Genomic DNA, 24,709 nt, shown 5'->3' with positions numbered 1-24,709 from the left:
ATCCGCTAGTCTAGCCGCGCTTGTCTGAAGCCCTCATCCTCCTCTGTTCTGTGTGCCTCTGGCTGTTGGAGGGGGCGTGGGAGCAGAAAGCCGTTGGGTCTTCGACAGAGAACCTTGCATATGAGGGTCATCGTCCGATCCAGTTGACTGAAGCACGCCCCAGTGTTCAAGTAGATGATTTGGTGCGTGCTCCATCCTCCATCTGGAAACGCCGTCATCCGTACGGGCTACCGGTAATGTTGCTTTGCCTAGGCTGACTTTTTAACTTCCAACCGCTTTTATCCTTAGTTCAAGTAGTCAGTCAGCCGGGCACTATCTGTCAGGTAGCTACTGTTGCAAAGACTTAGAGACTGACGGCAACACGTCCGCCTGGTTTCCGCCCCCCTTTGCCGTGACCATCGGTTCACCCCCAGAGGTGATAGTTTCCATTCTGCTCCTGACTTCCGAACTATCTAGACCCTGCTCGCTTGCTCTGGCTCTCACCCCCCTCCAACGAGGTCGTCTCCACCCATGTAGTCTAGGAAAGGGGGACAATCGTCTCTCGGCACATGCAGACGAGATTGATGGCTTCTTTCTCTGAGCAATCGAAACTCAGCCGTGGAGCCAATCCAAGCTTCTGATTCCTGGCAGATATACGGTCAGGGATCTGCTTGTCGGCCAGACTCCCCGGCATGCGCGTTGGCTCTACACCTTGCCCGCAGGAGATGATGAAACGAGTAAGTGAGTGACAGCACTAGGACCCGGGCTAGAGCATCGTCACCCATCACCACTCTATCCGGCCCCTTGCCTCCTACCTTCCTCTTCGCCATCGAGCGGGGTTCGTTATGCTCGGCGAATAGTTTCATCGGGACTTATCCTTCTGGCAACGAAGATGTCGTTTTCTAGTGAGCCGGGGAGGCTCGGAAAAAGTATAAATAGGGGTATCGTTGATGGGTTTGGTCTGTTTGCTTCCTCTTCCTTCCTCATCACTTTCCTGAGTCCCCAGAACACCATTGCACTGTTCAGGAAAAACCCTCAAGAGTTGTCTTAGTTTCTCATTGAACTCTCATATCACTTCAAGTGTTGATACTTCCCCTGAACCACACCTACTTCTCCAACCAGTACCTATACTGTTCTGCCCCTATACACCTCTATATCAACAGCAATGGCTTCCTATTCGTCCCACTACTACACAACAGGTGTGCCTATCCCCACCAAGGGCGACCAATACTCGGCCTATTACCACAGTAGCGGCAGCGCCTACTCCGTATCGCCGCCAGAGGACCATGATGCCTCTGTAACATCAGGTACCGCGTCTTATGGCAACAGCTACTCCGTTGGTGATTCTACCTACGACGGAAGTTACAGCGGCGACTGGGACACATCTGCCTCCGCAAGTGGCGTGGATTTCAATGACTATATTCACGATCGTTTTGCTGAGTCTTTTGATCCAATCCCGCTTGACCGCAGTTTGGCCGTCCAAGCACAGACGTAAGTATAATGTTCAAGATCCTACAAGCAATGTGGAGAGCGACCTATTAATAACCGTCTTCAGATCTGGGCAACTCAACAACAAGCACAGACAGCTCCTCGAGCTACAGGCGAAGGCCCAAGCTCGTCTTGCCAAGTCGCGCGCGCGCTTCCAAGAAGGAGTTCAGGATGCGCAAGAAGTCCGCGCCAATCTCGAGTGGACGTCAAAGAAGGTTTCGTGAGTAGCCCCAGAGCCTCAACTTTAATTGCATCGAGAGAACGGCAGCCTGCAAGATCCTGCAGGGACTACGATCTACTGCTACATGAATTGAGACTAACAAGCTTGACAGCTCTATGAAGACCAAGGCCTCGAAGAAGCACTCCAAGGAGTACAAGAAGGCTCGCGAAAGGTACCCTTCGCCCGAGTACTAGATTTTGAGCCGCACGGCCAGGGCTAGCAAACTCACCTTACCCATCTTCTACCCCATGTCTTAGTTTTTAGCGGATCTCTATTTTTGGCGCCATCTGGGATCTGGGATCTCAGTTTTTGGCATCTGCAGCATGCGTACACACCCCTTTCCTTTTTCGGCCCCGTGGATCTGCACGGAATAATACCTGGCGTTGTTTGGTGGATGTCGAGGAGAAGCGCGCGGCAGAACGGCCCCTGGCCCAGACGCCATCATGTCGCTGCTTTACGACGCAGTGTCAATGATGGGGTTGTGGGTGGGTATGGACAGAGCGGGCGTTCCTGCATCGAGCTGTTCGGCTCGTTCCCCACGTTGCTGCATAGGAGGGCAGCGGCGGCGCGGGAGGGCTGCGGCTGTTTCACGAGGACATGACTTATGATTGGACGAGGGGAGTAATCTGGGTACACCGTGGACACCATTTTCAAAAGTACACCATCCTTTAGCATGTACGGGAGAGCGGGGAGCCACGCGAGCTGCGTGCGACCGGTGTGGTGACAGGCGGCGGCAGGGCTGCAGATATGCAAGCAGACTGCAGGGTTGCCCATGGAAGTCACAGAACCAAGGTCTTGGTGCTGAGCAAGGAATGAGGCGGCAGGAGCCAAAAATGGAGGCTGGTCTGACCCTAGGGGTACACGCGAGGCAGGAGACAGGGTTGTAGACAGTCCATAGCGATGACGATGGCACTTTGCCATTTCGGGGCCGTGGATATTACCTCTTCTGTACTGGACGGCGGCGTGGTGCCCCCTAGGCTCGAGAAGGGTGTGTTGATATCTTGATTCCAGAGCGCTTTGGTCATTCCCATTGGACCATGACGAGTTGGTCTCCCTCGGCGTACTAATATAACGGCTTTTCTTCCTGTTGACATAGCCCATGTGCGTAGTGATGTAGTCCACACGGTGCTTGTGGCCTGTGATCAAGCCCTGGGGCTCCCTGGGTGGCCCAAGGGAGGTGGGCAAGACCCTCCCTCCACGCGTCATGACCATCTAGCTCCAGTCACCCCGTGAGACATACAATACGTGGACGACGGAGGGTGTCACGTGATGGCTGAGCACCCAAGGGCCGGAGAGCCATAGACCGGCCGGTAGAGTGTCTGACACCTTGAGCCAGGTAGAAGACAGGTATTCGATGATCGCTTTATAAACACTGGTGATCTCGGGTGCTCTTCGACGCTACATGGTAGTTCCGCGTCGCACTCGAGCAGTCGAGAAGTGTTCAAGCAGGCGTTTGTTGCAGGCTCTTCTCCTGAATCTCCTGCCACCGGGCCTTGGACTCCTCCCAGGTCAGCCAAGAGTTCGTCGGCTTCAAGCCCAGATCCTTCTCCAGCTTCTCCCAGGGGTTCATGTTCGTCGTCGGATCATAGTAGTCCTCGTACCACACGTGGCCCTCCCGTTCACCGCCACGGCCTCCCGGACGATGTCCCCCTCGAGCGCCCGCGAAGGGGCCTTGGGGCCCTGGCTGGGCTGGATCTGTCGTTGACCCGACGATGGCGTTGATCTTGGACTGGACATCGTCTACTTCTGGTAAGGACGGGCGCGACGTGTCGATATACTGAGGCTCCGGGTCATCTTCGTCGTCGTTCCCATTAGACGACCGTGCTCCCCCAGCCCTGACCTCATCCTGCTGGACAACGGCGGGCGCCCCGTCCTCGGCGGCGTCGTCGTCATCATCATCGAGCGAGATCTCGTCCTTGTTTGCACGCCTGACCCCCAACGGCAGCGAATTAGCGCCCTTGCCCTGGTTGTGGCGCACAGGGAGGCCCGGAGCGGGTGCGGCGTCGGTGACGGCTTCGTCGATGCGCGGATTGTACTTGCGCCGCTTGCTGGCGGGCTGGGTGCCGAAGCCCGAGAAGCCCATGGCGCGGGCCATGGCGTCGGCGTCGGCGTCGTCCATGGCTGGGACGTGGTCGGGAAGGCGTCGAGGTCGGGGGTTGCGGGCAAATTGGCAACGTCGGCCTAGCTGCTTGACGATCAGAGAGGATTTCGCGACGTTCAAACTTTGCGACTTGAGAAACAATTTGTTGTGGGGTCACTTGGAGCCCGGGTAAGGAGACCCAGGTACAAGAACCAAAGGAACCAATAGCAGGAAAGGAAGCTGTCTGCAAACCTCTCTCCGATAGCCTGAGAACTTCTCTTCGCCCAGATCCACGTGCTTGGGTTGAGAATGTGGAAGTAATGGGGAATGGAGAAACTGACGTTGGCCATAAGTTTCGGGTCGGGATGGCCCAATATCGCTAAACTGAGATACGGTGGTTAAACCAACTCAACTTTTAAGGCCTTGTGCCCCATTCGGTTCAGCCTCGTGGTGCGGGAACGTGGGCAAGGGGCCCCGGCCTTAGCTTGCTAGACTTTGGCCTAGGCTACTCTTGACAGTTTGCCCAGCATTGCTTTTGGCTTCTCCAGGCTTTCTTCAGCAACTGCACTGGGGTTGGCCGGGCTCCAGGGCTGTGGGGAATCCCGTCACTTCTCACAATCAGCGCCGTCGCCTGCTGTGCGGGCTGCGTGGACAAGAGCCGCATCTGGCCGAGGTAGGACAAGGCGTCCGAAGAAGAACTCAGTCCTAATCGCGATTTCTCAACTCGACTGTCGGCGCAGGTTCACAAGAGGATGCGAGGCGGTGGCGCCGTTGATCAGCCAGCACGTAAGTTAAGCACCTCGAGGTCCAATCGGATGGCAGTGGAGAGCTATAGGAGGGCCCAGGGAGGTCGACTGCTCTGTAATCGCTGTGACATCACCGGATCCCTGAAACGCTAACTGATCGATGGTCACTGGTCCCTTGAGTTAGCTCCCTGGCTCCGCTGGCAAGTGCCGGAAGCTCGAGATGCCGATATGAAGCTGGACACGCTGGGATAGCTATTCCTGCTGTCTTGCCTCCGTTGTTCACTGTACATACTTCTTTTCTCAGCGACCAATCGACAGTGCCAGACGCTGTGATAGATTGGCATCATTTCGCCGCCGTTCGTTGATCCCTCCGGTACAAGAAGGCCGTACACCCGCCTGTCCTAGCTCCCGTTCCATAATCGCATCTCGCATCTCCAAGAGACTACCCAACCTATCTGCTCCTGGCATCGCTACTCACAACTGTTGTCGCAACAGGATCTTTCGGCTGAACCCTGTAACATTTGCGATCAATTCATATTCCTACCGTGCAGCGCAACCCTCAGATCAACATGGCAGCTCCAGAGACGACGCCGACGGCAGCCACGACGCCCCCGAGCACCATCGAACTGCGCGCCCCATCCAAGTACCTCACAGACAAGTCGCAACCCGCAACGACATCCAACACGACCTTTGTCTCGCCGCCTCTCGATTGGGTCTGCCGGACCTGGTCCGTGACGCACTCAACCCTGCCCATGTGGCGCTCCGCCAGCAACGTGCGCATCACCTACAAGCCGCTGGCCGCACCCGCGGGGCAGGCCACCGACAATGTCGACGACCTGGTCGAGTACGAGAAGAAGGGCTCGCTCAAGAAGGTCGAGGGCATCGACACCCCCGACCCGTCCACGCCCGGCTCCTGGAACTGGCGCGGCAAGGGCTGGCTCAAGATCGCGAGCAGCCACTGGGAGGTCCTGGGCTGGGGCGAGCGCCCGCACGCCGACGGCGTCGAGCGCTGGGTTGTCACCTGGTTCGCGCCTACCCTGTTCACCAAAGAGGGCGTCGACATCTACAGCGACCGTAAGGAGGGGCTGAGCCAGGACACGCTGGACCAGGTCATGAAGGCGCTTAAGGGCCTGGATGCGGCGCCCAAGGTGGTCGACTTCGTCAGCAAGGACATGCTCGCGGTGGAAATCAAGCTGCCGTGGAAGACTCGCGGCGCATAGGACAACGCGCGGTCCGGCAGCGTGATATGGGATCCGCGGGAGGGGTGGATCATCGGCCGGCGGAGCGGGTCCAGCGCCATCTGGAAATGGGACGACGACGCCGGGGCCATGACGCCGACGAGGAGGTCGTCCGTCACATTGGGTCGTCGGCCACGCCTGCACCATGGCAAGTCGCGAAGGGCGAAAACTACCGCCTGAGGGTATTGTGTCTGAGCGCAGACATTCTGCTAATAAACGACTGGAACTATGGGGTATCTCTATGCTAGAATCACTAGAAAACGCCAACTCCTATGCCAATAGTAATGTTAATAATGATCCGTCCTCGACATCTCGCGTCGAAGGCGGCTGTCTCTTAGCTGGCTTTCCTTGTCTCTGGATTCGCGGTCTTTGTGGGAATGCTGCCGTCGGTCACCGTCTCTGTGCCGGTGTTCGGATCGATGCCCATGCCTCTCACTGTCCCTGCCGGAGGAACGGTGGCTCCTCTCCCTGCGATCACGATCCTCATCGTGGCGCGATGAGCGGTGCTTTCGCCGTCTCTCCTCGTCATGGCCTCGCCTGGCCCCGTGGGCCCGTGTGCGGCTCTCTGGTGCAGGACCATCAAGGCTAAACCCGTCCAAGTCGTCGTCTTCTCGGCGCCTCTTTCTGTCCCTCCTCTCCTCCTTGCGCAGGCGTCTCATCTCCCGCTCCCTCTCCTCATTCAGGACCTTCCTCTCCCGCTCCACCTCCCTAACCTTCTTTGCGCCCCTTTTCATCATCGCCAGCGGATCATTCGCATCAATTCGTGCGGCGTCGCGATTCCGCCGCCCCGGGTCCGGGTTGCCAAACGCATCCTTGCCCACTTCTCCGGCCTCCTCAGGCCCCGGCTCCGCATCACCGGATTTTCCGCTCTTGTACCACGGGCCCTCGGTGACCGACGTCTTGAACCCGGCCGCGTTGGAGAAGCGCATTGTGTACTGGTCCTCGTACTCGCGGCGCTTGCGGGCCTTCTCGGCCTCGGCCTCGGCATTCTTCTGGTGCGGCCCGGTCCCGGACGCAGATGACACGGGAAACAGGTCGATGTGGCCGGTGGCGTCCGTCAGCGGCGCGTCGCTGCTCTTGTGCGGCACGAGGGCAGTGCTGGATCCCGTCTGCATCGTCGAGTCCGGCGCGCCGTGCGACTGCGCCCGCTCCCGCGCCACGCGCATCTCAAAGTCCGTGTCGTCCTCGCCCACGCGTTTGCGCTTCCTGCGTTCGCCGCCTCCCTGCTTAGCCCAGTCGCGCGAGGACTCTTGGCCCCTGGCGTCGCGCTGGTATCGACCGTCCGGCCCTGCGTCCTCTGCCGATGCCGCTCGGGGCAGTGGCGGCGGCACTTCGCCCCGGAGAATGGCCAGGCGCCGCTCCCCATCGATCTCCTGCATGCGCTGTTCCTCGGCCAGCTCGCGCTCGCGGGCCTCGGCCTCGTCGCGCCGCACGCGCGCTATGTTGTCGGCGTTGTAGACGTTCCATGACTTCTTGCCCAGAAGATGGCTGCAGGGGAGACAGGTGGGGTTAGAGTTGCTACGGTACAGCGCCTCGAGAAGTAGCGCAGAGGGCTAGCGTGGGAACTTACAGAGGCATCTTGGAGGAGATTTAATTAAGCTATGTTTGATCGAAAGCCCATAGCCTGCTCGTGTTGAACATATCCTGATGAATGAATGTTTTCTTCAAACGGATCGATGGGATGGATGGATGATCGACGTTCGTTGGAGGGGCACCTGTAGGCTGGCGCCAGGGGCGTTCGGGAGCTACCTAGGTAAGCTCTAGGTAGTGGGGACAGGTAGCCTGGGTAGCTGTAGAAAAAAGAGGGACCCGCAGGGTCACTCAATGCCCTGGCGCCATTGAGCATCGAACTCAATACAGTATTTAACCCTCTCCTAACCAGCTGCTGTGTGGTTGGCCAAGGTTTAACTTACTTGGCTCCCTTTTTGACAATGAGATACCGTTGAAACTCGGAAGATTCGCCTGATAGCTCATGGACCAGCTCCCATACATAGAAGCAATAGAAGCAAAACGCACTGACCAGTACTTATTGTATGGGAGGGCCTCTAATAGCGAGGAGAATAGAGACCATTTCAGGGATAGTGAGAAGTTCTCTCTGTTTCATTGGATATCCATGTGGCACATGGTCCGTGAGCTATTGGGCGAATCTTCCGAGTTTCAAGAGTAATCAGACATCTCCATCTTGCACCCGGCTCTTGGCCATTGGAGCTGCGGCTGAGTCACCATCTGGCGGTTACTGAACGACTCCTTTTGTTGAAACAAGTAATGCAAGGTAGAGACGGGTGCAACTGGTTGTATTACTAGATACGACAGTCGTTAACAAAATAAGGGAGGGCTTAAATTTGTTTTCCTAGGTCTCCTAGTTTGTCCATCGTTTGAATTACGGTGACTTGCCTGAAAGCACCCGGCGACCATGATACCGCCCTTGATAGAGATGGTGGGCATTAGCTAAACTTCACCCTTGGGGCTGACTGATTGGTTGTCTGGTTGTCTGTTGCGTATCTTTGCCTGCAGCAGCCCGTCTATCCTCAACATCTTGTAGACTATCGCGCGGATCGATGAGTCTAGGCGAAGATATATTCGCAAAGAAGCCCAAGCGAGATCGATACGGCAGGACCCCAGAAGCCATACGTGAACCACCATGCACAGCTGTCGGGAGATTTGAGGTTGACACTGGCCATCATCCAGTTGAGACATCCAAAGGTACCTCCCACTGCGATCACAAGATAAATCAGGCTCATCTCAGCAGCTTGGCCTGACGCGAGTAACAGACCCGCCATACAGTTGCTCATGAGCCACAAGATAGGCTTTCCCCATTCCCCAAAAAGAACCGCAGTGCTTTTGACACCTATCTTGATGTCGTCTGCGTAGTCTTGAAAGCCGTAGATCGTGTCGTAAATCACCGTCCAGAGCAGAGAGCCCAGGAACAGGTAGAGAACCGATGTGTTGGCCCGTGGGCTGCCACCGCCCATAGCACAACTACCGACTATCACTGCCCACTGTAGAGCAACACCGAGCACCACTTGGGGAAAGTGCGTGTGTCTCTTCGCAAATGGGTAGTACGTATTTGCAACTATGCTGGGCAACGTACACAATACCGTATCACTGGGTAAGAAGAGTAAGAACAGAGCTGCGCCAAACGCCTGGGAGATTGTAAAGATCATTGCGCCTTGGGGGCTGATGGCTCCTCGTGCAACAGGACGATTGCGCGTGCGTGGAATCTGCCTGTCAATGGGAGCATCGATCAAGTCGTTCCACCTATGGATTGCGTTTGACAGGAAGAAGCTGCCGCCAAGCAGCAAGAGACAGACACGTATGACATCCCCCAAAGGTGCTTTCTGCGTAGCCGCCGCGTGAGCAATGCCAAACACGTGCGGAAAGTAGATCAGAAGCACAGGTACGGGGGGGCTGAGGCGCGCGAGCTGTATGTATGGGACCCAGGACGGAGGGAACCGATAGACCCATGCACCACTGTGAATGCCGTCGAACAGTTTCGCAGCGTCGTCATCATGGGGAGTGTCCTTGTTAGTTGACAGCTTCGTACTCGGCTGCCTGCGAGACATGGCTGCAACTGGGCACTGGGGATACGAGACAAGGGCGTTTAGGGAGCTCAAAACTTCAAGTTGAGAATTGTGATGGCCTGGGAGTGGGACTACTTCAGAGAAGACAGTCCGGGCTGGACACAATTATTTGATGTAGTCCTCGGTCCTCTTTATACGCAAGAAATGTCACGCCGGCGATCCTTTTAGGTAGTTACGAGTGCCTAGTCAAACAAGCAGCAGGGATGATCTGATTGGATCGTTGGATATAATTCGAGGAAACGACGCAAAATCTGTGCCTTGACTTAACGAGAAAGTCCTCCGTTGGGACAAGCTGCAAAGCAAGATATCTGCCTAGGTATGTATTGTACGGCGGAGTCCGTGGTTGCATACATATGCACCCGATCCGATTAGGTTGGTCACGGGATTAGATTTATAACCATTTCTCCGGTTCAGCCGGGGCGACAATTTATGGTGCTCATAACCCTCAGGTCATTTATGCAGCACAGGGTTGCAGCAGTAATGCTTTAATGGAATCACAACTATCAAACGGGTAGAGTAGCTAATTGGCATGTTGCAGCGGCGTAGCTTGGAGGTGGTTAATAGCCTGTATTCAGAAGTACTGTTGTGATAGGTAGATCCACTTCCAGGTACGTTGCATAATTGCAGTAACTACTAGTGGAAGGTGCGCTTGTCAGGGTATCGCATCCCTGCACTAAGTGAGTCTACTTTCTGTTACGGAGTTTGTGGCGGATTGCTGGCATGGTTGCTGTGACGTGATCCTTCCCAGCCATAGATTCTTGCAATATGACAGGATTCGCACCCGAGTCTTCAAGCCATTTGTGTTACCGTAACACTATGCAACCCCTCAAGGTTTATACTAAGCATTATCAATCAACGTAATCTCCTGGCGGTTGTGGTTAACATGAACAAGCCTTATGTCCCTAGTACACTATGGATGCGCGATCTCAATCAGACCTTCGTTCCCCTGACCTTTATTATAAAAGCCCGTTATCTTCAGCCCGCAACTTTCGACGAGTTCATGCCACTCCTTTGCGGTTCGCTCTTGAGACGAAGCCAGAGCCATCATGAAGATGTCGAGTGACAAGTGCTGCCAGGCGGCACGCTCATCGGCGACGATCTATGTAGGACCTGTAGTCAGCAGATGTTTTGTAGAGGATTTGAAGGGACCATTTCCAACTACCGTATAGTCTAAGGGAAGTATGTGGTAGAACTGGTGTCGGTAAATCATTTCCTTCCAGTGTAGCGGGCACATGAAAACGCAAAAATCCACCGGGAAATACATACACAATCGCTCACGAGAATCCTCGAATAGCCTGGTTCCATAGCATCCTTAAGGTGCTTGAGTATTATACGGCATTTATCGTCGGGCCAGTCGTGGAGGACAGAACGCATAAAATAAGCGCGTGCACCCTTAATTGGCTGCTCGGTAAAGAAGTCATGCGTTTGCAGCTCGAAGCGCGGGTCCTTGCCCACCCTCAAGCCCGAAGCAGTCGCAATGACCTCAGGAAGATCTTGGAGCACAAGGCGGCCGGTATAGTGTGGCACACTCGCGTGGAAATCCTCCAGGATCTGACCCGTGCCGCCACCAATATCGACGAGGGCGGATGCATCACCCTCCGGCTTCAGACCATCCAGCAGACATTCCTGAACGGGGTACATCTCGAACCAAGATGGACGATGTACTCTAAGCGCATGTACATAGCCATGAAAAGCCTCGAATGTGTCTGGGTGCTCGAGAAGCCACCCAAAGGCATGTCCACACTTATGGGCATACTGGAACGGTCCTTGCACGGGATCCTTAGGATTCTGGAATCGGGTGCTCCTCAGATAGGCGGGCATTTGAGCGAAGGACGGATTTGCGCTATCGAAACTGCTCAACAGGTAAGCCACTGTAAACCATTTGCTTCTACTGGCGCCCACTAACCAAAAGACGATACCAGCAGCATATTCTGGTTGTGTTAGGACATGAGTAAGTCCGTTTGGAACATATAGCCCTGGTCCCTTTTCATCTAGCATACGCATCGAGACGCACACTCTCGCGATACGCTTGACAAGCTCAGGCGACGCTCCTGTTGGAGCAGCCAGCTCATAATCTGTTTTCGGCCGGCCATCGTCTTGGACAGCCGTCTCAAAAATTTTGAGATCTACTGCAATGCGCGCCGCAACAGTACGGGTTGGCTGGATAAAGAGTTAATATCGCTCGACTAAAAGTGAAGTCCATACCTGTGCCCAGATACTCCATAGAAGCGACTCAACGGGGCTTTCGGCAACGGCTATAAGATCTCGAGCGCTCGCTATCAGCTTCTCTCGTGATCCTGGTTGGCCATTTAGGAAATCATTGCCCTCGGCAGCAACTTGGCTCAGCGCCTGAGAGATATTGTCCTTGGAGAAACCCGACATGATGAGAAATTGAGTAGTATGCTGTCCAACCCTGGTGGGAACCGATAATGGAACTGTATTGGCGTGGTGCAGTTCTTGTGCAGCTACACCGAGACCAGAAGCCTTATACGTAGATCAGCGATGCACCGAATGCTGCGATCCCAAAGCAATACCATTCCCCCAATCTGTCAGTGCCAGGGGTCTCCTACCTTACTGTATGTTTGCCACTGTTATATGCATCGGCTTCCTTGTCTCCCTGCTTCAAGGATCTGCCAAGACATATTATACGATATGCACATAACTCCATCCCTACAACCAACCAGGATCTTTAGCCTCGGCACCCAGGTTGGATGTGCAAATTTCGGTAACCTTATGCAGAGAGTTCGTGTTTCCGCACAAGGTAGCATTAGTCTTCCTCTTCTCTACCTGCACCATAGTAACATGCGTACTGCTGGATTGCGGCGTCGAAATGCCGCCCTTGATTCGTTGTCACTTAGCCGGAGACGCTAGACCTTTGCAGCTTACAGTACTTGCTGTTGCCGTACACTCGATGATTACCTGGCCCGTAACGGCAAAGCGATTGCACATTGATATACTTCCAGCGCTTTCAGCAAAATGAAGGAATGGAACGGCCATGGAACGGCCCGCTGTCATTCGTACGCGCCCATGCTCGCACGTCAGCCTTATGCAAGCAAGGGTGGGTCCTTCGAGTGTCGAGGGTTGAGGTCGGCGTTTTATTCTTGGGTCGATTTAGCCTATATACCATGGATTTCTTTGAAGTCAAAGCTGGGCTAGCTGCGATTTAGTGGCGCCTGGCGTGCTTGGGAACATTGGACCGTGTGATGCCCTGCAAATTCCGTTTGCTCGCGAAATGGTGCTGAAACTGGAGGGGTTTTGCTGGCAGGCTGGCGTCTCAACAGCTGCAGAAACATCCGGCCCGCAGCTGGGCAGATGCATCATATTCTGTAGTTGATCCATGGGCCGCCAACCTTCCAATGATCATGCAGAACATGTTATGCTACATCTTCCATGTAGCACTAAGGATCCGGCGGATTAGACGTGACGTGCAGCTGGTTTATGTACCTGAAATTACACATTAGCGCTTACAATGTATGCTCCCTTATACATATGCTTTATTGTGCAGCGATGTAGATCGTTCACATCTCGTGTCGTCTACGTTTTTGACTCTGCTTCGATTCATCACTATCGGTCTCTCCATTTGAGCCCTTTGCTAATCTCCTGCAGCCTGAGTTGTTGCTGAGATCATTCTTGTGTTTAGTTCAACAAATCTTGCCCCGATTCCTTGGGTTGGACCAATGGCCTCTGAACACAGCACTCTGCTCCCTCCTGATGAAAGTAGAGGCTACATTATCAACATTGTAGGCTGGGTCGGAGCTACTCTTGCCACCATTTTCGTCGCTTTGCGTATATACAGCAGGGTTTGTATAACCCGATCTGCTGGATGGGATGACGGCATCATAGTCGCTGCATCTCTCTTGAACATCGCCACAAACTCGTTGTCCTCCGTTGCGGTGTCCCACGGCATTGGCCGCCATATTTATTACTTATCCGAAGAAGAGATAACCAACACCCTATATTATGCGACTGTCTTGCAACCAGTTGGCATAACAGCCTACTGCTTGCCGAAGCTGGCCGTCGTCATGCTAATCATCAAATTAATGGGCACTGCGAAACGAGGAGTATACTTTCTATATTCCGTTATCGCAGTACTCTTTATAACTTCTGCTCTCTCTTTCATCATGCTCTTCGCTCAGTGTAATCCGCCTTCTCACCTTTGGCAACCTTTTTCGGAGGCGACTTGTCTCCCAAGTTATGTATTGAAGGATGTCACATACGTGGGAGGCGGTAAGTCGTTTTCCTTTTCTTGCACTGTGCGCAATGTCGTCGACTAACTCAAGTTGCCTTTGATCCAGCATGGTCAGCATTCACGGACTTGGTCCTGGCTGTCTTCCCCATTACAATATTTTGGAATTTGCAAATGAAAAATAGCCGCAAATTTGCAATTATGACAATCATGGGTCTTGGTTTTCTGTAAGAAAAGCTCCTAAGCTCATACTACAAACCTCTGTTGATCAACAATCCGCAGGGCCATGATTGCAGCCATCGTAAAGACCACTCAGCTCTATCAAAATACGGTCGAGGATGTCACATGGGGATTATTCTCATTGATGATCACTACGTAGTGAGTCTTACTGTTATTTTCTTCCCTTGCGCACACTGAACCTTCTAGTATTGAAACCGACCTTGTCATCATGTCGGCCTGTGCGCCCACTTTACCCAAGTTAGTGCTACGAATCTTAGGTAAAGACCGTGACGACTCATCCAACAAAACACCTCATTCTTACAAACCTGGCTCCCATGGATATCATGAATTTAGCAGCCAGAATGAATTTATAAGAATGAACAACATTTATAGTGATAGAGATTGATACGTGTAGCTAGGGGCAAAATTGCAAAGTAGCTTGATATAAGGGTAATAAGTAGCTAACTATCAAAAATTGGGCCATATGCATATACACCGCGCTCCTCAAGATCATTGACAAGTTTTTTGGTGACCATAGGGTTGCTGATAACACAGACAGCTTCAGCCTTGAACTCTTGATGTAGACGCAGTACATCTTGTAGCATATCCACCCTTCCTGAAATGTTTGTGTCGATCACCAATGGATCTGGGTCCATTTTGTGTACTAGATCGATCGTTCTTTGGGAGTATGTCTGCAATGGAGACTTGGTTTGCCATACCACACGCATTTGTGGCCTATTATCGTCATCGATGAACGACAAGCAGGGTCCAATGCCTGACCCAGTTGTGACGACAATGATGCGGCTGAAAACACGCATCACGTACCCAAAGCCATAGATCGGAACGCCACGAACCCACACGCGGTTCGCAGGCTGTGAAATGATAGAGGAGGTCCAATCGCCGGCTTTTGAGATGAGACAAGAGAACCTCGTATCCGGAGTATCGAATCTGTCCGTAATTGTGGCAAAGCTGTGCCAGTCTCGGAGCGGGTGTTTCGAAATCGAAATGCCCTGTCCGTACATTATAGACGTGTGAGAGAAGTGTAGACGGATAGCATGCTTCGAGAGAGGCTCAGCCATCACTTGCACTCGTCGAAGCATTACCCATGGCTGGATGATGGCAATCGTAACGATGATAATAGCCCAAAATGCCGGTTGCGACACCAAGAAGCCGCCCATAGATGGTTGCTGCTGAGATGCGAAAGTGAGGAGGAGTGCCCAGAACAGCGCCAGAACAGCCCAGCTTGAGAAGCGATGTGTCAACTCAAACCAATCGTGGTGCATCATCCGAAACTTTGGAGTAGATACACCAACTGTCAGTATTAGGACAGCAAGAATCAAGTATCCCAGTACTAGCACCGCGGTTGCCACGGGTGAAGGCTGATATTGATATGTGTAAACTGCGAGAAATCCGATGTACCACACACATGAGGCTACACCAGTTCCACTGTGAACGCCTCCTAGATGGAAAATCTTGCATGCTAAATGTCGGAGTCTGAGTGGTGCCGATCTGGGCACAGCGCAGAGAGACACGAATAGGGCATTGACAACTAGAGGTTGCCGTGCAAGACCGCAGACCAATATATTGATTGCACAAGCGTTGATGCAGTCAAGAAGAAATCGGTCGCGGGCCATGACGATGATGAATGCGATGAGGTTTCCCATGAATGCCAGACCGAACAAGCGCCGGTAGGTGTTGAGCAACCCATATCTGAGCCTCGCAAAGCGCTTATGCACGACGGGCTCAACTTGTTTCTCGATGTCGATAGATGATCTAACGTGATGTTCAAGTTGAGACATCTTGGCTGTCCCTGTTCCGGGTAAGTGAGATTCCATGAGGGGACCAGGGCAAGAAATCTGGCGTTATACTTTGACGATATGTCTTACGAAAAAAAGCAAAATCTTGGAGGCCTATGTATGCATGATTTTATATACTACACGGTACTACCGCAAGATGGTACACCGCGACGCATTGCGGCTCTGGACTACCCGCCTCCCGCCCCGTCGTATGACTTACACCGAGAATATCACGCACACATGCAGACACGTGCATTTGCTAGGAGGTTAGTATTCCCACTTCAGAAGCATTCCTAGCAGTTGCACCACATAGCCACCCAATGAGACAGTTACAACAACATGCATCCATCAATAGCTCAAACTCGTGCATACTCCAATTGTGCTAGACTGTGCGGGACTTGTGCTTTCTAACGCCGACTAGTTAGCTCAAGAGAGAATCACAACTAACTTTTGAACTACTGGCTTGGGTGGGCAGCGAGTTCGTGGTCATTAGGTCGGCGATGTCAGATATCTGGATGAGGAGTTTTGGAGGCGGTGTTCCGTGTGTGGAGTCGTTAGCGGGGCTCGGTTTCCAGCTCGAATGCCGGTGGCTGAAAATGTCAGTATCGGGTTCCCACTATGCGGGCGGAACTGCACCCAGACTTCTACTCCTCACGAAGCTATTCTTTGGTTGCATAATATCCACATTCCTGCATGCCGCTTATCCACACCGCCAACATGATCGGAGCTGCATACAGCTCATCGCTTAGATCCGTCAATGACATGCGCCGAACACAGCTTACCTAAAGCGAGATATAAAGACTTTGGAACATAAGCAAAGTAGAGTGTTAACCAATTTACCGCACCTCGTTGACCAACATCGTATTACAAGACCGCCAAACAAGTGAAATTTACCCCCTTCAACCGGAATATGGATATTGTTTCGTTCGCGCTCGATGCACAAGCTTCTTACAACTCAGATAAGCCTCTGTATATCGACGCCGCAGATTCCTCGGTATCATTGAGTGCAACTCAAACGGAATGTTTGGTGAAGCAACTTATTGCCGGCTTCCGAGCCGCAGGGCTTAGGAAAGGTGATCCGGTGTTGGTCTGCATGCCAAACAATGTAAGTCTGTTATTCATTGCCGCCAAACAGCAACTCATTGTTATAGTGTTTCTATATCGCCTTGATACTTGGTATTGTCGGAGCAGGCGGCGTGTTCTGTGGAACCAATCCTGCATATCAGCTGGACGAGCTTGTTCATATCGCGAACATTGCCAGGCCTCGTCTCATTATTGCATCTCCAGGTGCCATCCCCACAATTGCACAAATGTGCGAAATCAAGGGTATACCCAATGAATGCGTTTTTGCTTTCGACGACCTCTCAATGCAATCAGAACATTTGGATCATCCGGCCAAGGCAGACGACACGCTTGCGTCTGAGAAAGATGCATCTGCTGGCACCAACTTCGTCAGCGACCTTAGAAAACATGGAGAATCACCATGGGATACATTGCCTGACGAGGAGGCTGCAAGAAACACACCAGCAATCTACTTTCCCACATCTGGTACTACAGGTTTACCCAAGCTCGCCAGCCTTTCTCACTACTCCCTGATCGCTCAACACAAGAGCCTCTTTACGAAAACGCCTTATGAAGTAGTGCGACTAGCTTGTCTCCCACTCTTTCACATCTTCGGGGTTGCTTGGGCCCTGTTCTCACCACTCAGATACGGAGAACCTCTGTACATCATGGCGCGGTTCTCACTTGACGACTATATATCGAATATCCACAAATACGCGATAAGTGAAACCTATATGGCACCCCCAATGGTTCACGCCATGAACAGATCCGATAGACCTCTGCGCCAACTGATGTCTACGATCCAGTACATCGGCATTGGTGGCGCCCCAATTGATGCTACAGCAATGAGACAAATGCGCTCATATCTTCAGCCAGGAGCGACTGTAACGCCTGTTTGGGGAATGACAGAGTTCGGCCCAGCGGTTCTTTTTCGGTGGGGTGAGCATGATGATACCGGGTCCATTGGGCGGCTCATGGAAGACTACGAGATGAAGCTTGTTGATGATTTTGGCCGACAAGTTGTGAAGGACAACCAGCCTGGTGAGCTTCTTATTCGATCAAAAGCGATCATGACCGGGTATCTGGGAATCCCAATGTGCAACGAAGATGGTTGGTTTCCAACTGGCGACATAGCGCAGGTACACGAGGACAAGCTCTACATTGTTGGAAGGTCGAAAGAGTTGATCAAAGTGAAGGGGTGAGTGTTCGAGCTTTACCCTATTGATGCTGAAGTAAACTAACTCTCGTCAGATGGCAAGTTGCACCCGCTGAACTCGAGGCGGTTATTATACAACACCCAAATGTCGTGGACTGCGCAGTAGTTGGCGTTTTGTCCGAGGATAAGGTTACCGAGGCTCCTCGTGCCTATGTCGTCCAAAGGCATCCTGGTAGAGAGTCTGTACTCGGCCAAGAGATTTATGATCTCGTACGTAGCCGTCTTGTAAGCTACAAGAAGCTAGCTGGAGGTGTTGTGTTTGTCGAGAGTATACCCAGAACACCGAGCGGCAAAGTTCAACGATTCAAATTGTTAGAACGCACAGGTCTCCAGATGGATGATGGGCGGTGGCCGTCCTTGTACAAGAGTGTACGGAAGTCGATTGCGAAGCTGCGAAGGAACTTGTCGACTGCTGTTAGCGCAGCAAAGAAAAACCTTGGTGGCCCAGCTACGACTGCCTGGTTGCTTTCATTACAAAGGAAACGTATTGATTGATAGCGCTATCTTCAAGGCGCTTGTTACAAATTAATTTCAGCTTCTATGATTGCACATTTATGAGTAAACAGCACCCTTCAATTGAACATGCCATCGGCTAGTCCGTTACTCAATTTGGTATAAATGCGCAATGATTAAGGCATGTTATGGGCTCGTCTCTCTTTACATGCGCAATACCATTGATGAATTTCACAACTCACGATATAGCTACTCGGACAGTCCACCTAGAGAACATCTGACAAACAAACATGCAAGGGGAGAATTATCACGCAACTTGCCCTATCCCCGGCATCTAGTGACAGCCGCCGGCGGTGAGACTGGAGAGATGCTGACTTTCAAGGTGAGGAAACCAGTAGTCACACTGCCCACATCCTGAGTCGTTTGCATTCGTGTATGGGAGCGTTTTCCGACCGGAAGTGGGTCAACACCTCCACCTTATCCCACCCACGGTGTACTTGATCAGGAAGCCTTTTCAAGTGTAACCATTATGTAACCCCAGGATTCTGCAGACCAGGGTGCATGTGATCAGGTTATAGATAGGTATCTGTATTGCAATTGGTACGGGTACGGTGGGACGGCGTCGAACATCAATGCCGAGGCTGGCTGATGTAGAGTCAGCTGTACCATAACCCTACGAAAGAGGCAGGTTGTCCCCATGGCTTGAAAAGATTAGCACATGGATTGTTCAAGGTGTGCGTCAAGTATATCAAGCGCTCGCCTCGATGATTCGGGTAACACATAAGAGGAGCGGTGTATCTACTATCTAGTGCGTGTCCTCAGCTGAGTGAATTTTCGGAGGGCGATTTTGCAGCTTTCTCAAGGATTTCTAGATGCATGCTGGATAGTCTTCCGCGTGGACTATTGATATGCAAGCTTTTTAGTTGGTGAAACTCAGGTGATCTACAAGGGACTATTGATCGTAGTGAGGTATTTCTCAGCGCTACCGTAACACGTTTTGTGACCGTCGATGGCACAGACCACGAGCTAACCATATGTGTGCATCAAGTCTGGAAACTAACATCAACTTGGCCGACCACTGTGAAATCGTCTGATGAATCGGGTGATTGATCTTCACATCGTCAACTAATATCCTGCATGAAGAGTGGCTGGAGCTGTAGATATGGCGGATAACCTTGCCAACGGTCCGGATAAACTTTCACCTTTTGTCCACGCTGCATCTATCACTTGTTCGGTCCCTCACATTACAGGAAGAGCTCTCCTTAGTCCGACTACTGAACGAGATGAAGCCTTTGGTCTCTTCCATTCCATACATACTGACTGGGGAAAATGTGACCACTTGTTTGAGACACTTCTCGGCCCGAGCCGTGGGGTTCGGGTGCCGGCAAACATTGACAGAGGGCTAACTAGTGCGGTTTGCGCCATCCCACATGGCAAGATCTGCCGGCAATGATCGGATGCTAACTGAAAACATGTGCCATCTTCGCAGCTACTTTAGCGCTTTGTGTGCCTGCATGTGACAAGCAGCGGGAGAAGAACCCATACGCGTACGCCGTACACGTGTTCGTGGCATGTGGAGTCTGCGCCATGCATTAGACTGACAAGTAGCCGCCGTACTATTCCGAATGTCGTCTTCGGGTTCTGCATTGTTTCCAGCAGCGACTCCGATGAGGTGGAACGTAAATGAGGGGTCAGAGGAAGCCGAAATTATGAACGCAAGAAACAGGGCATCTCACTACTCCCAACCAACTTCGGAGATGGAACACCATCAACGTTTGTTTACTGTACACGTTTAATTACGAAAAAGCAATCGAAGCATGCCGAATGGTTGATAAAACTATCAAGTGGGTTTATGTATCTTGCTGAATAAACATGGAAGACACAAACGCATCGCCCTCCTATGAATGAGTAGGCTCGCTTTTTATAACTGGCCGCCGCCCATACACAACCCAGCTTCACATTACATTGTTAACCCTGTACACACCATAGAAGAGGCTCGAAGGGGAGGGGGGCTTACAAAGGAAAGAATCCTTGCATGTCCAAGTTGCGGACCTGTGTCTTGCCCTGCGTCACCACCTCGTCGATCTCGTCTCCGGTAAGCCCGTTGCCTTGAATCATCTTGTACGCGATCCCCCGAAGGCTATCCATCATCATCCTGCTGAAATACTTGCCAGCCTTCTTTAACTTCGGGCTTGGATGCCACTCCTTGGCGGGGATTGCTAGTTTCTTCTCGACGACATCAACGACTGTAATGGGATCAGTTATGCATCTGTTTTAGGACCATACTCGCAACAAGGATAACTCGTTGATTGCGGTCATGATTGTCGACCCTTCAGACGTGCCAGTATCCCATTCAAGGTAAGACCCGGAGGTAAACAGCATAAACTTACAGCCAGCTTCTTCCAACCATCGCTTAAAATGCCTCGAGACGCGAATGTCTCGGCCCTGTCTAGCCGCGCCTTCAACCGCGAGATCCATAAGCCGTTTTAAAGGGTTGTCAGCTATATAGGCGGCACCTTTCGCAGAATGAAGCTCCATTGCCGAGTCTTGGAACTCGATCCATCCACCCGGGTTGAGATTCTCGAATGCCGATCTAATAACAGTCCGGGGGTCATCGAAGCACGTGTAGACATACCGAAGGTGGATATAATCAAAGAGTTGGCTGTGGACCCATAACTCCTCCGAATCCTCTTGGACAAAGCTTAAGTTAGGAACTCTGGCCTCCGGCTGGATCAACGTCAAGTCACTACCAATTACGTGACTCTCTGGATGTTGCTCCGCGAATTCTGAGGCCCAAATGCCAGTCCCCTACAATGCTCACTGTCAGTATTCCAAAGCCGAAGGCAGAGACTACTAAGAACACAAAATGCCACTTGCCGTTGCTATGTCAAGAACATATTTTGGCGACTGGATGGGTGCCCAAGCTAACTTGCCATCAAGAAGAATCATCGTGCCGGCGTGTTGGAAATCGAGCCGGTCTTGTTCGGCCTAGGCAATCTCAATAAGCTTACGAGCTCCGCATCGGTCAATCAAGTAAGACGTACGGGGTCGTTCGGTAAGAAGTAACGCCCCTCTCGATATCCTTGGTAAAGACGTCCATTACTGTCTGCAATTGTGCCCGGCGCGATGATCGAAGTACCAGTCACTTCATGCGTGTCTGGTTCTGGGTTCGGAGGTGGGGCCAGGAGAAATTCCTCCATGTCGGGGGGTTGCGTCATTGCCTGGGATGGAACATAGTCATACTGCCCAAAGTTGTATGTCTCCTCATCTACGAGAAACGGCGAGTATTGCTGTGTCATCACCTGAGATTGAACCGGTACTTGTGGCGGCACGTATGAAGCTAGCAGCTGTGGTGGTAGAAGTAGAGGTGGAGAGAATTGCGACGGGAATTGTGGTGGCGGCGGCGGCGGCGGGGTCATGAGGTGGTAGGGATATGGTGGAACTGACCCCATATTCTCCTCTTGAGGAAGGTCATATTCGTGAGACGGGTCGTAGTGGTACTGATGAGGATGTGCCATTGCAAGTGTCAGGATACAGATTCCGTCACAACAGCGCTTGGTGTTTTGGAAGGTTCGTCGACCTGGAGAGAATACGTTCGGTTCTCATATGTTTCATTTCGATGAGTTCTCTATTTCTCAAGTACCCGAATATTGCCGCAGATTCGGCTTCCCGACAGGGGCCGTATCCTCCATAACCCAGGTGCAGATGACCATTCACGGGCCCTCTCTAGCCGCCTATCCACCACCCCTGTGCACGAAAAGGTCGGTTCCGTTCCCTTGGGACATAGGATTTCTGTTGTGTCACAGAAAATCAATCATCAACACTGGCATGGCACGGGCTGGCTGCATTACCAAGACCGTTATCATCGGGTCGTATCCAGCAACCTCTCTACAGATATTATCACGCTGCATTGGCCGTTATCAAACTATCGGGCCCGTTCCCAACACTTTTGCAGTATTTGAGGCAAGAGTTCGGATTGACGCGCGGTGAAACAACAGGATCGCTTTCCTTTAGATGGCTAAGAACAGCTAGAGCTTACAATAGATGGCGGCCTTGCAGCCCGTGAAATGCGGATGGGCCAAGCCCACCGAGATAGTTAACCCAGCAAGGCTCCGTCAGCTGGGGATATTGGGACTCGTTGGAATTACTATACGCTTTGGTCGTATCGAATGTCGTGGTGTCATATACTCAGTGAAGATGATCGCGATGCACCGTTGAAAGTTGAACCTTCTGCTTCCAGGCTTTCCCACTCGGTCATACACATCGTTACATACGATCTAATGCATGCATAAAGAAAAGTAGGAAGTGGAAAATGCCAGAGCACTCTGACACAAGAGTGGGTTCATTTAGTGCGGCTCACGAGACACTGCCGGTCGTAAACCACTGCCACCAAAAGATTCGGCCCATACCAAGTATTATCATTCAGAGTATGAAAACAATTGATCAGTTTTCCTATTGATCATGAAAAACTCGGTCCATAATCATCAATACCCCTCAACGCACTATCGCAGCGCCTGACTATCGAATTATCGTGGGACAACACGAGGACAATTTTCCGGCTATCAGGTACCACACCTCAATACGGCCTTTTCAAGACTTGACCCGTAGCCGAAATGCTAAGATGGCTGGAAGTTGGTCAAAGTTAGAATGTGATTCGATCCGGTCTGGTTCACTGTCCCGTCCGGTGAAAGCAGGCTCTTCAATAGCATCCATGACCATCCCAGCTTGGAAAAATGTTTTGAATAGCTCATGTGTTGGGCGATGGAAATAGACCTTTGATACATAGAGTAAGGGTAGGGTCCCACTTCAATCATGTCGACAGTGACTGACCTGCTGCGCCGGCTGGCCATACAGGGCCACGCCGTGATATGGCGGAACATTCAGGTACTGCCGTATTACTTTGGCCCTGGTCACAATCGGTTTGTCGGTAATACCGGCGGAGCTGTCAATCTCAATCGACCGTGTTGCGCCGCAGGTGAAAAACACAGGGTGGAGGACCGTGGCAACGAATCTATCCACGACTTAGTAGGCATGCCTCTCCACTACCCGATTTGCATGACAGAAACGGTCAATTTCAGACAGTAAACATCTGTCGCAAAAGTACTCACACTCCGTCAGGCTTCAATAGTTTTGGCAGTGCCTGGGCCAACGGCTGTATATCCGCAATGTCCATGATTGCCATGTTGATGATAATGATATCAAACCCACCAGTCTACCAATGTGTGAATAGATCAGCGAGAGGCCTAAGGCGGTTCTCTGCTACTTACAGCTCGAGGATCCGCTTTTAACTCATCGTATGAGACAGGGTCCGTGACATCAAGCTGCCTGTAGGAAATTTTGGAGGCCTCGTCAGCTGATTGGCGATTTTCTGCATGTTTGAGCATGCCTGCACTTCCATCGGTTGCGAGGACCGAATTGCAACCGCGGCTTACAAGCCACCTAGCTACCAGCCCATTGCCTGTCGCGAATTCCAGGGCTCGGCTGCCCGAACGCACGTCGATCATGCGCTCAAGAGCTGGCATCTGAAGTGACTTCCAGTATTTGTTGCCATCCCTCCCCACACCTTCATTCCAGAACGAGGCGTTGGTCTCCCAAGATGCGAGAGCTTCCTTGTGAAATTCCATTGTTCGTAGGATTTAGAGAAATGCAAGTTGCAGCTATTGTTTCGTGTTGACAATGATGGAGGTTTCCTATATAACCACATTGACAGTCGTCAGATGTAAGACCAGCCGTTGCCGGGTGCAGCACCCGAAAGTGCATACCGAATGAGTCAGACCGGTATGAGTGGAGAAAATTCTGAGGATATACTCCTTATTCGATCACTATTAGTACCTAGGTAACATGACTTTTTGAGCATACTGTACTCAGTTATGAAACGGAATGGGGTATTATCATTGGTCAATTCAATCTAATCTCATAGGATAGAGAAACCCCCCAGAACTCCTTTGTAACCTTGCCGTGACGCATTTGGTGCGCCGCATCTACACTTACAAAGCTAGTTCTTCTTATCTGTGGGGCGTATCAATCTAGAGTCTAGTCGTCTAAATTAAGTAGAATCTAATAGACAACAATCGCAGTTCAAAATCTCCCACAGAATGCCTGTCGCACTAGTCAGCGCCGACGGCGTTTCTTGACAAATATCCATGTGCAACACAATTCCAAATAATTCCATCTGTAAATCCAACTCGGGCAATATATCCGCTACACGATCTAGATTATCTGACGTTAGAAAAATATTGCTGTCTGCGTCGGCAGCTGCTCCCAGACTGATCATATCAGCAGGCAAGTTTCTCCATAGCACGCGAAAACTAGTTATTGTAGGAACGTAGCTTCCACTCACCTGTAGATGGTAATGTGCAAGACTGGAGACCATCAAATCCTGTGCCATTATAGGTCTGTCCGAACAGGTTCGGTTACCGGAGCCGAGAAGCAGAATGTGGTGGTC

General features: G+C 51.9%; 10 protein-coding genes across 10 annotated transcripts; 3 read left to right on the top strand and 7 right to left on the bottom strand.

Moving 5' to 3' along the window:
• Positions 1 to 1,144: 1,144 nt before the first annotated feature.
• On the top strand, positions 1,145 to 1,881 carry JN550_007628 (uncharacterized protein; the record flags this gene model as incomplete). Its single annotated transcript, XM_049319499.1, has 3 exons — positions 1,145 to 1,470; positions 1,535 to 1,687; positions 1,800 to 1,881. 3 exons carry the CDS (start codon positions 1,145 to 1,147, stop codon positions 1,879 to 1,881), a joined length of 561 nt encoding a protein of 186 aa, XP_049170285.1.
• A 1,247-nt stretch (positions 1,882 to 3,128) lies between these two features.
• Positions 3,129 to 3,782, bottom strand: JN550_007627 (uncharacterized protein; the record flags this gene model as incomplete). Its single annotated transcript, XM_049319498.1, has 1 exon — positions 3,129 to 3,782. One exon carries the CDS (start codon positions 3,780 to 3,782, stop codon positions 3,129 to 3,131), a length of 654 nt encoding a protein of 217 aa, XP_049170284.1.
• A 1,300-nt stretch (positions 3,783 to 5,082) lies between these two features.
• JN550_007626 (uncharacterized protein) lies at positions 5,083 to 5,733 on the top strand (the record flags this gene model as incomplete). Its single annotated transcript, XM_049319497.1, has 1 exon — positions 5,083 to 5,733. The coding sequence occupies one exon, from the start codon at positions 5,083 to 5,085 to the stop codon at positions 5,731 to 5,733; it is 651 nt and encodes a 216-aa protein (XP_049170283.1).
• Positions 5,734 to 6,038: 305 nt separating this feature from the next.
• Positions 6,039 to 7,329, bottom strand: JN550_007625 (uncharacterized protein; the record flags this gene model as incomplete). The annotated part of the gene is made up of 2 exons (XM_049319496.1): positions 6,039 to 7,239; positions 7,322 to 7,329. The coding sequence occupies 2 exons, from the start codon at positions 7,327 to 7,329 to the stop codon at positions 6,039 to 6,041; spliced, it is 1,209 nt and encodes a 402-aa protein (XP_049170282.1).
• Positions 7,330 to 8,315: 986 nt separating this feature from the next.
• Positions 8,316 to 9,314, bottom strand: JN550_007624 (uncharacterized protein; the record flags this gene model as incomplete). Its single annotated transcript, XM_049319495.1, has 1 exon — positions 8,316 to 9,314. One exon carries the CDS (start codon positions 9,312 to 9,314, stop codon positions 8,316 to 8,318), a length of 999 nt encoding a protein of 332 aa, XP_049170281.1.
• Positions 9,315 to 10,242: 928 nt separating this feature from the next.
• Positions 10,243 to 11,714, bottom strand: JN550_007623 (uncharacterized protein; the record flags this gene model as incomplete). The annotated part of the gene is made up of 4 exons (XM_049319494.1): positions 10,243 to 10,431; positions 10,599 to 11,184; positions 11,239 to 11,492; positions 11,538 to 11,714. The coding sequence occupies 4 exons, from the start codon at positions 11,712 to 11,714 to the stop codon at positions 10,243 to 10,245; spliced, it is 1,206 nt and encodes a 401-aa protein (XP_049170280.1).
• Positions 11,715 to 14,198: 2,484 nt separating this feature from the next.
• On the bottom strand, positions 14,199 to 15,536 carry JN550_007622 (uncharacterized protein; the record flags this gene model as incomplete). The annotated part of the gene is made up of 1 exon (XM_049319493.1): positions 14,199 to 15,536. One exon carries the CDS (start codon positions 15,534 to 15,536, stop codon positions 14,199 to 14,201), a length of 1,338 nt encoding a protein of 445 aa, XP_049170279.1.
• A 907-nt stretch (positions 15,537 to 16,443) lies between these two features.
• Positions 16,444 to 18,306, top strand: JN550_007621 (uncharacterized protein; the record flags this gene model as incomplete). Its single annotated transcript, XM_049319492.1, has 3 exons — positions 16,444 to 16,638; positions 16,685 to 17,793; positions 17,847 to 18,306. 3 exons carry the CDS (start codon positions 16,444 to 16,446, stop codon positions 18,304 to 18,306), a joined length of 1,764 nt encoding a protein of 587 aa, XP_049170278.1.
• Positions 18,307 to 20,277: 1,971 nt separating this feature from the next.
• Positions 20,278 to 21,782, bottom strand: JN550_007620 (uncharacterized protein; the record flags this gene model as incomplete). The annotated part of the gene is made up of 3 exons (XM_049319490.1): positions 20,278 to 20,510; positions 20,655 to 21,072; positions 21,309 to 21,782. The coding sequence occupies 3 exons, from the start codon at positions 21,780 to 21,782 to the stop codon at positions 20,278 to 20,280; spliced, it is 1,125 nt and encodes a 374-aa protein (XP_049170277.1).
• A 1,288-nt stretch (positions 21,783 to 23,070) lies between these two features.
• JN550_007619 (uncharacterized protein) lies at positions 23,071 to 23,888 on the bottom strand (the record flags this gene model as incomplete). The annotated part of the gene is made up of 3 exons (XM_049319489.1): positions 23,071 to 23,275; positions 23,373 to 23,476; positions 23,532 to 23,888. The coding sequence occupies 3 exons, from the start codon at positions 23,886 to 23,888 to the stop codon at positions 23,071 to 23,073; spliced, it is 666 nt and encodes a 221-aa protein (XP_049170276.1).
• Positions 23,889 to 24,709: the final 821 nt, after the last annotated feature.

This window comes from Neoarthrinium moseri (assembly GCF_022829205.1).
Source record: "Neoarthrinium moseri strain CBS 164.80 chromosome Unknown scaffold30_Wmoseri_CBS_16480, whole genome shotgun sequence".
NCBI lineage: Eukaryota > Fungi > Ascomycota > Sordariomycetes > Amphisphaeriales > Apiosporaceae > Neoarthrinium > Neoarthrinium moseri.
Note: the sequence above shows the minus strand (reverse complement) of the source record. Positions and strands in the feature narration are given on the sequence as shown.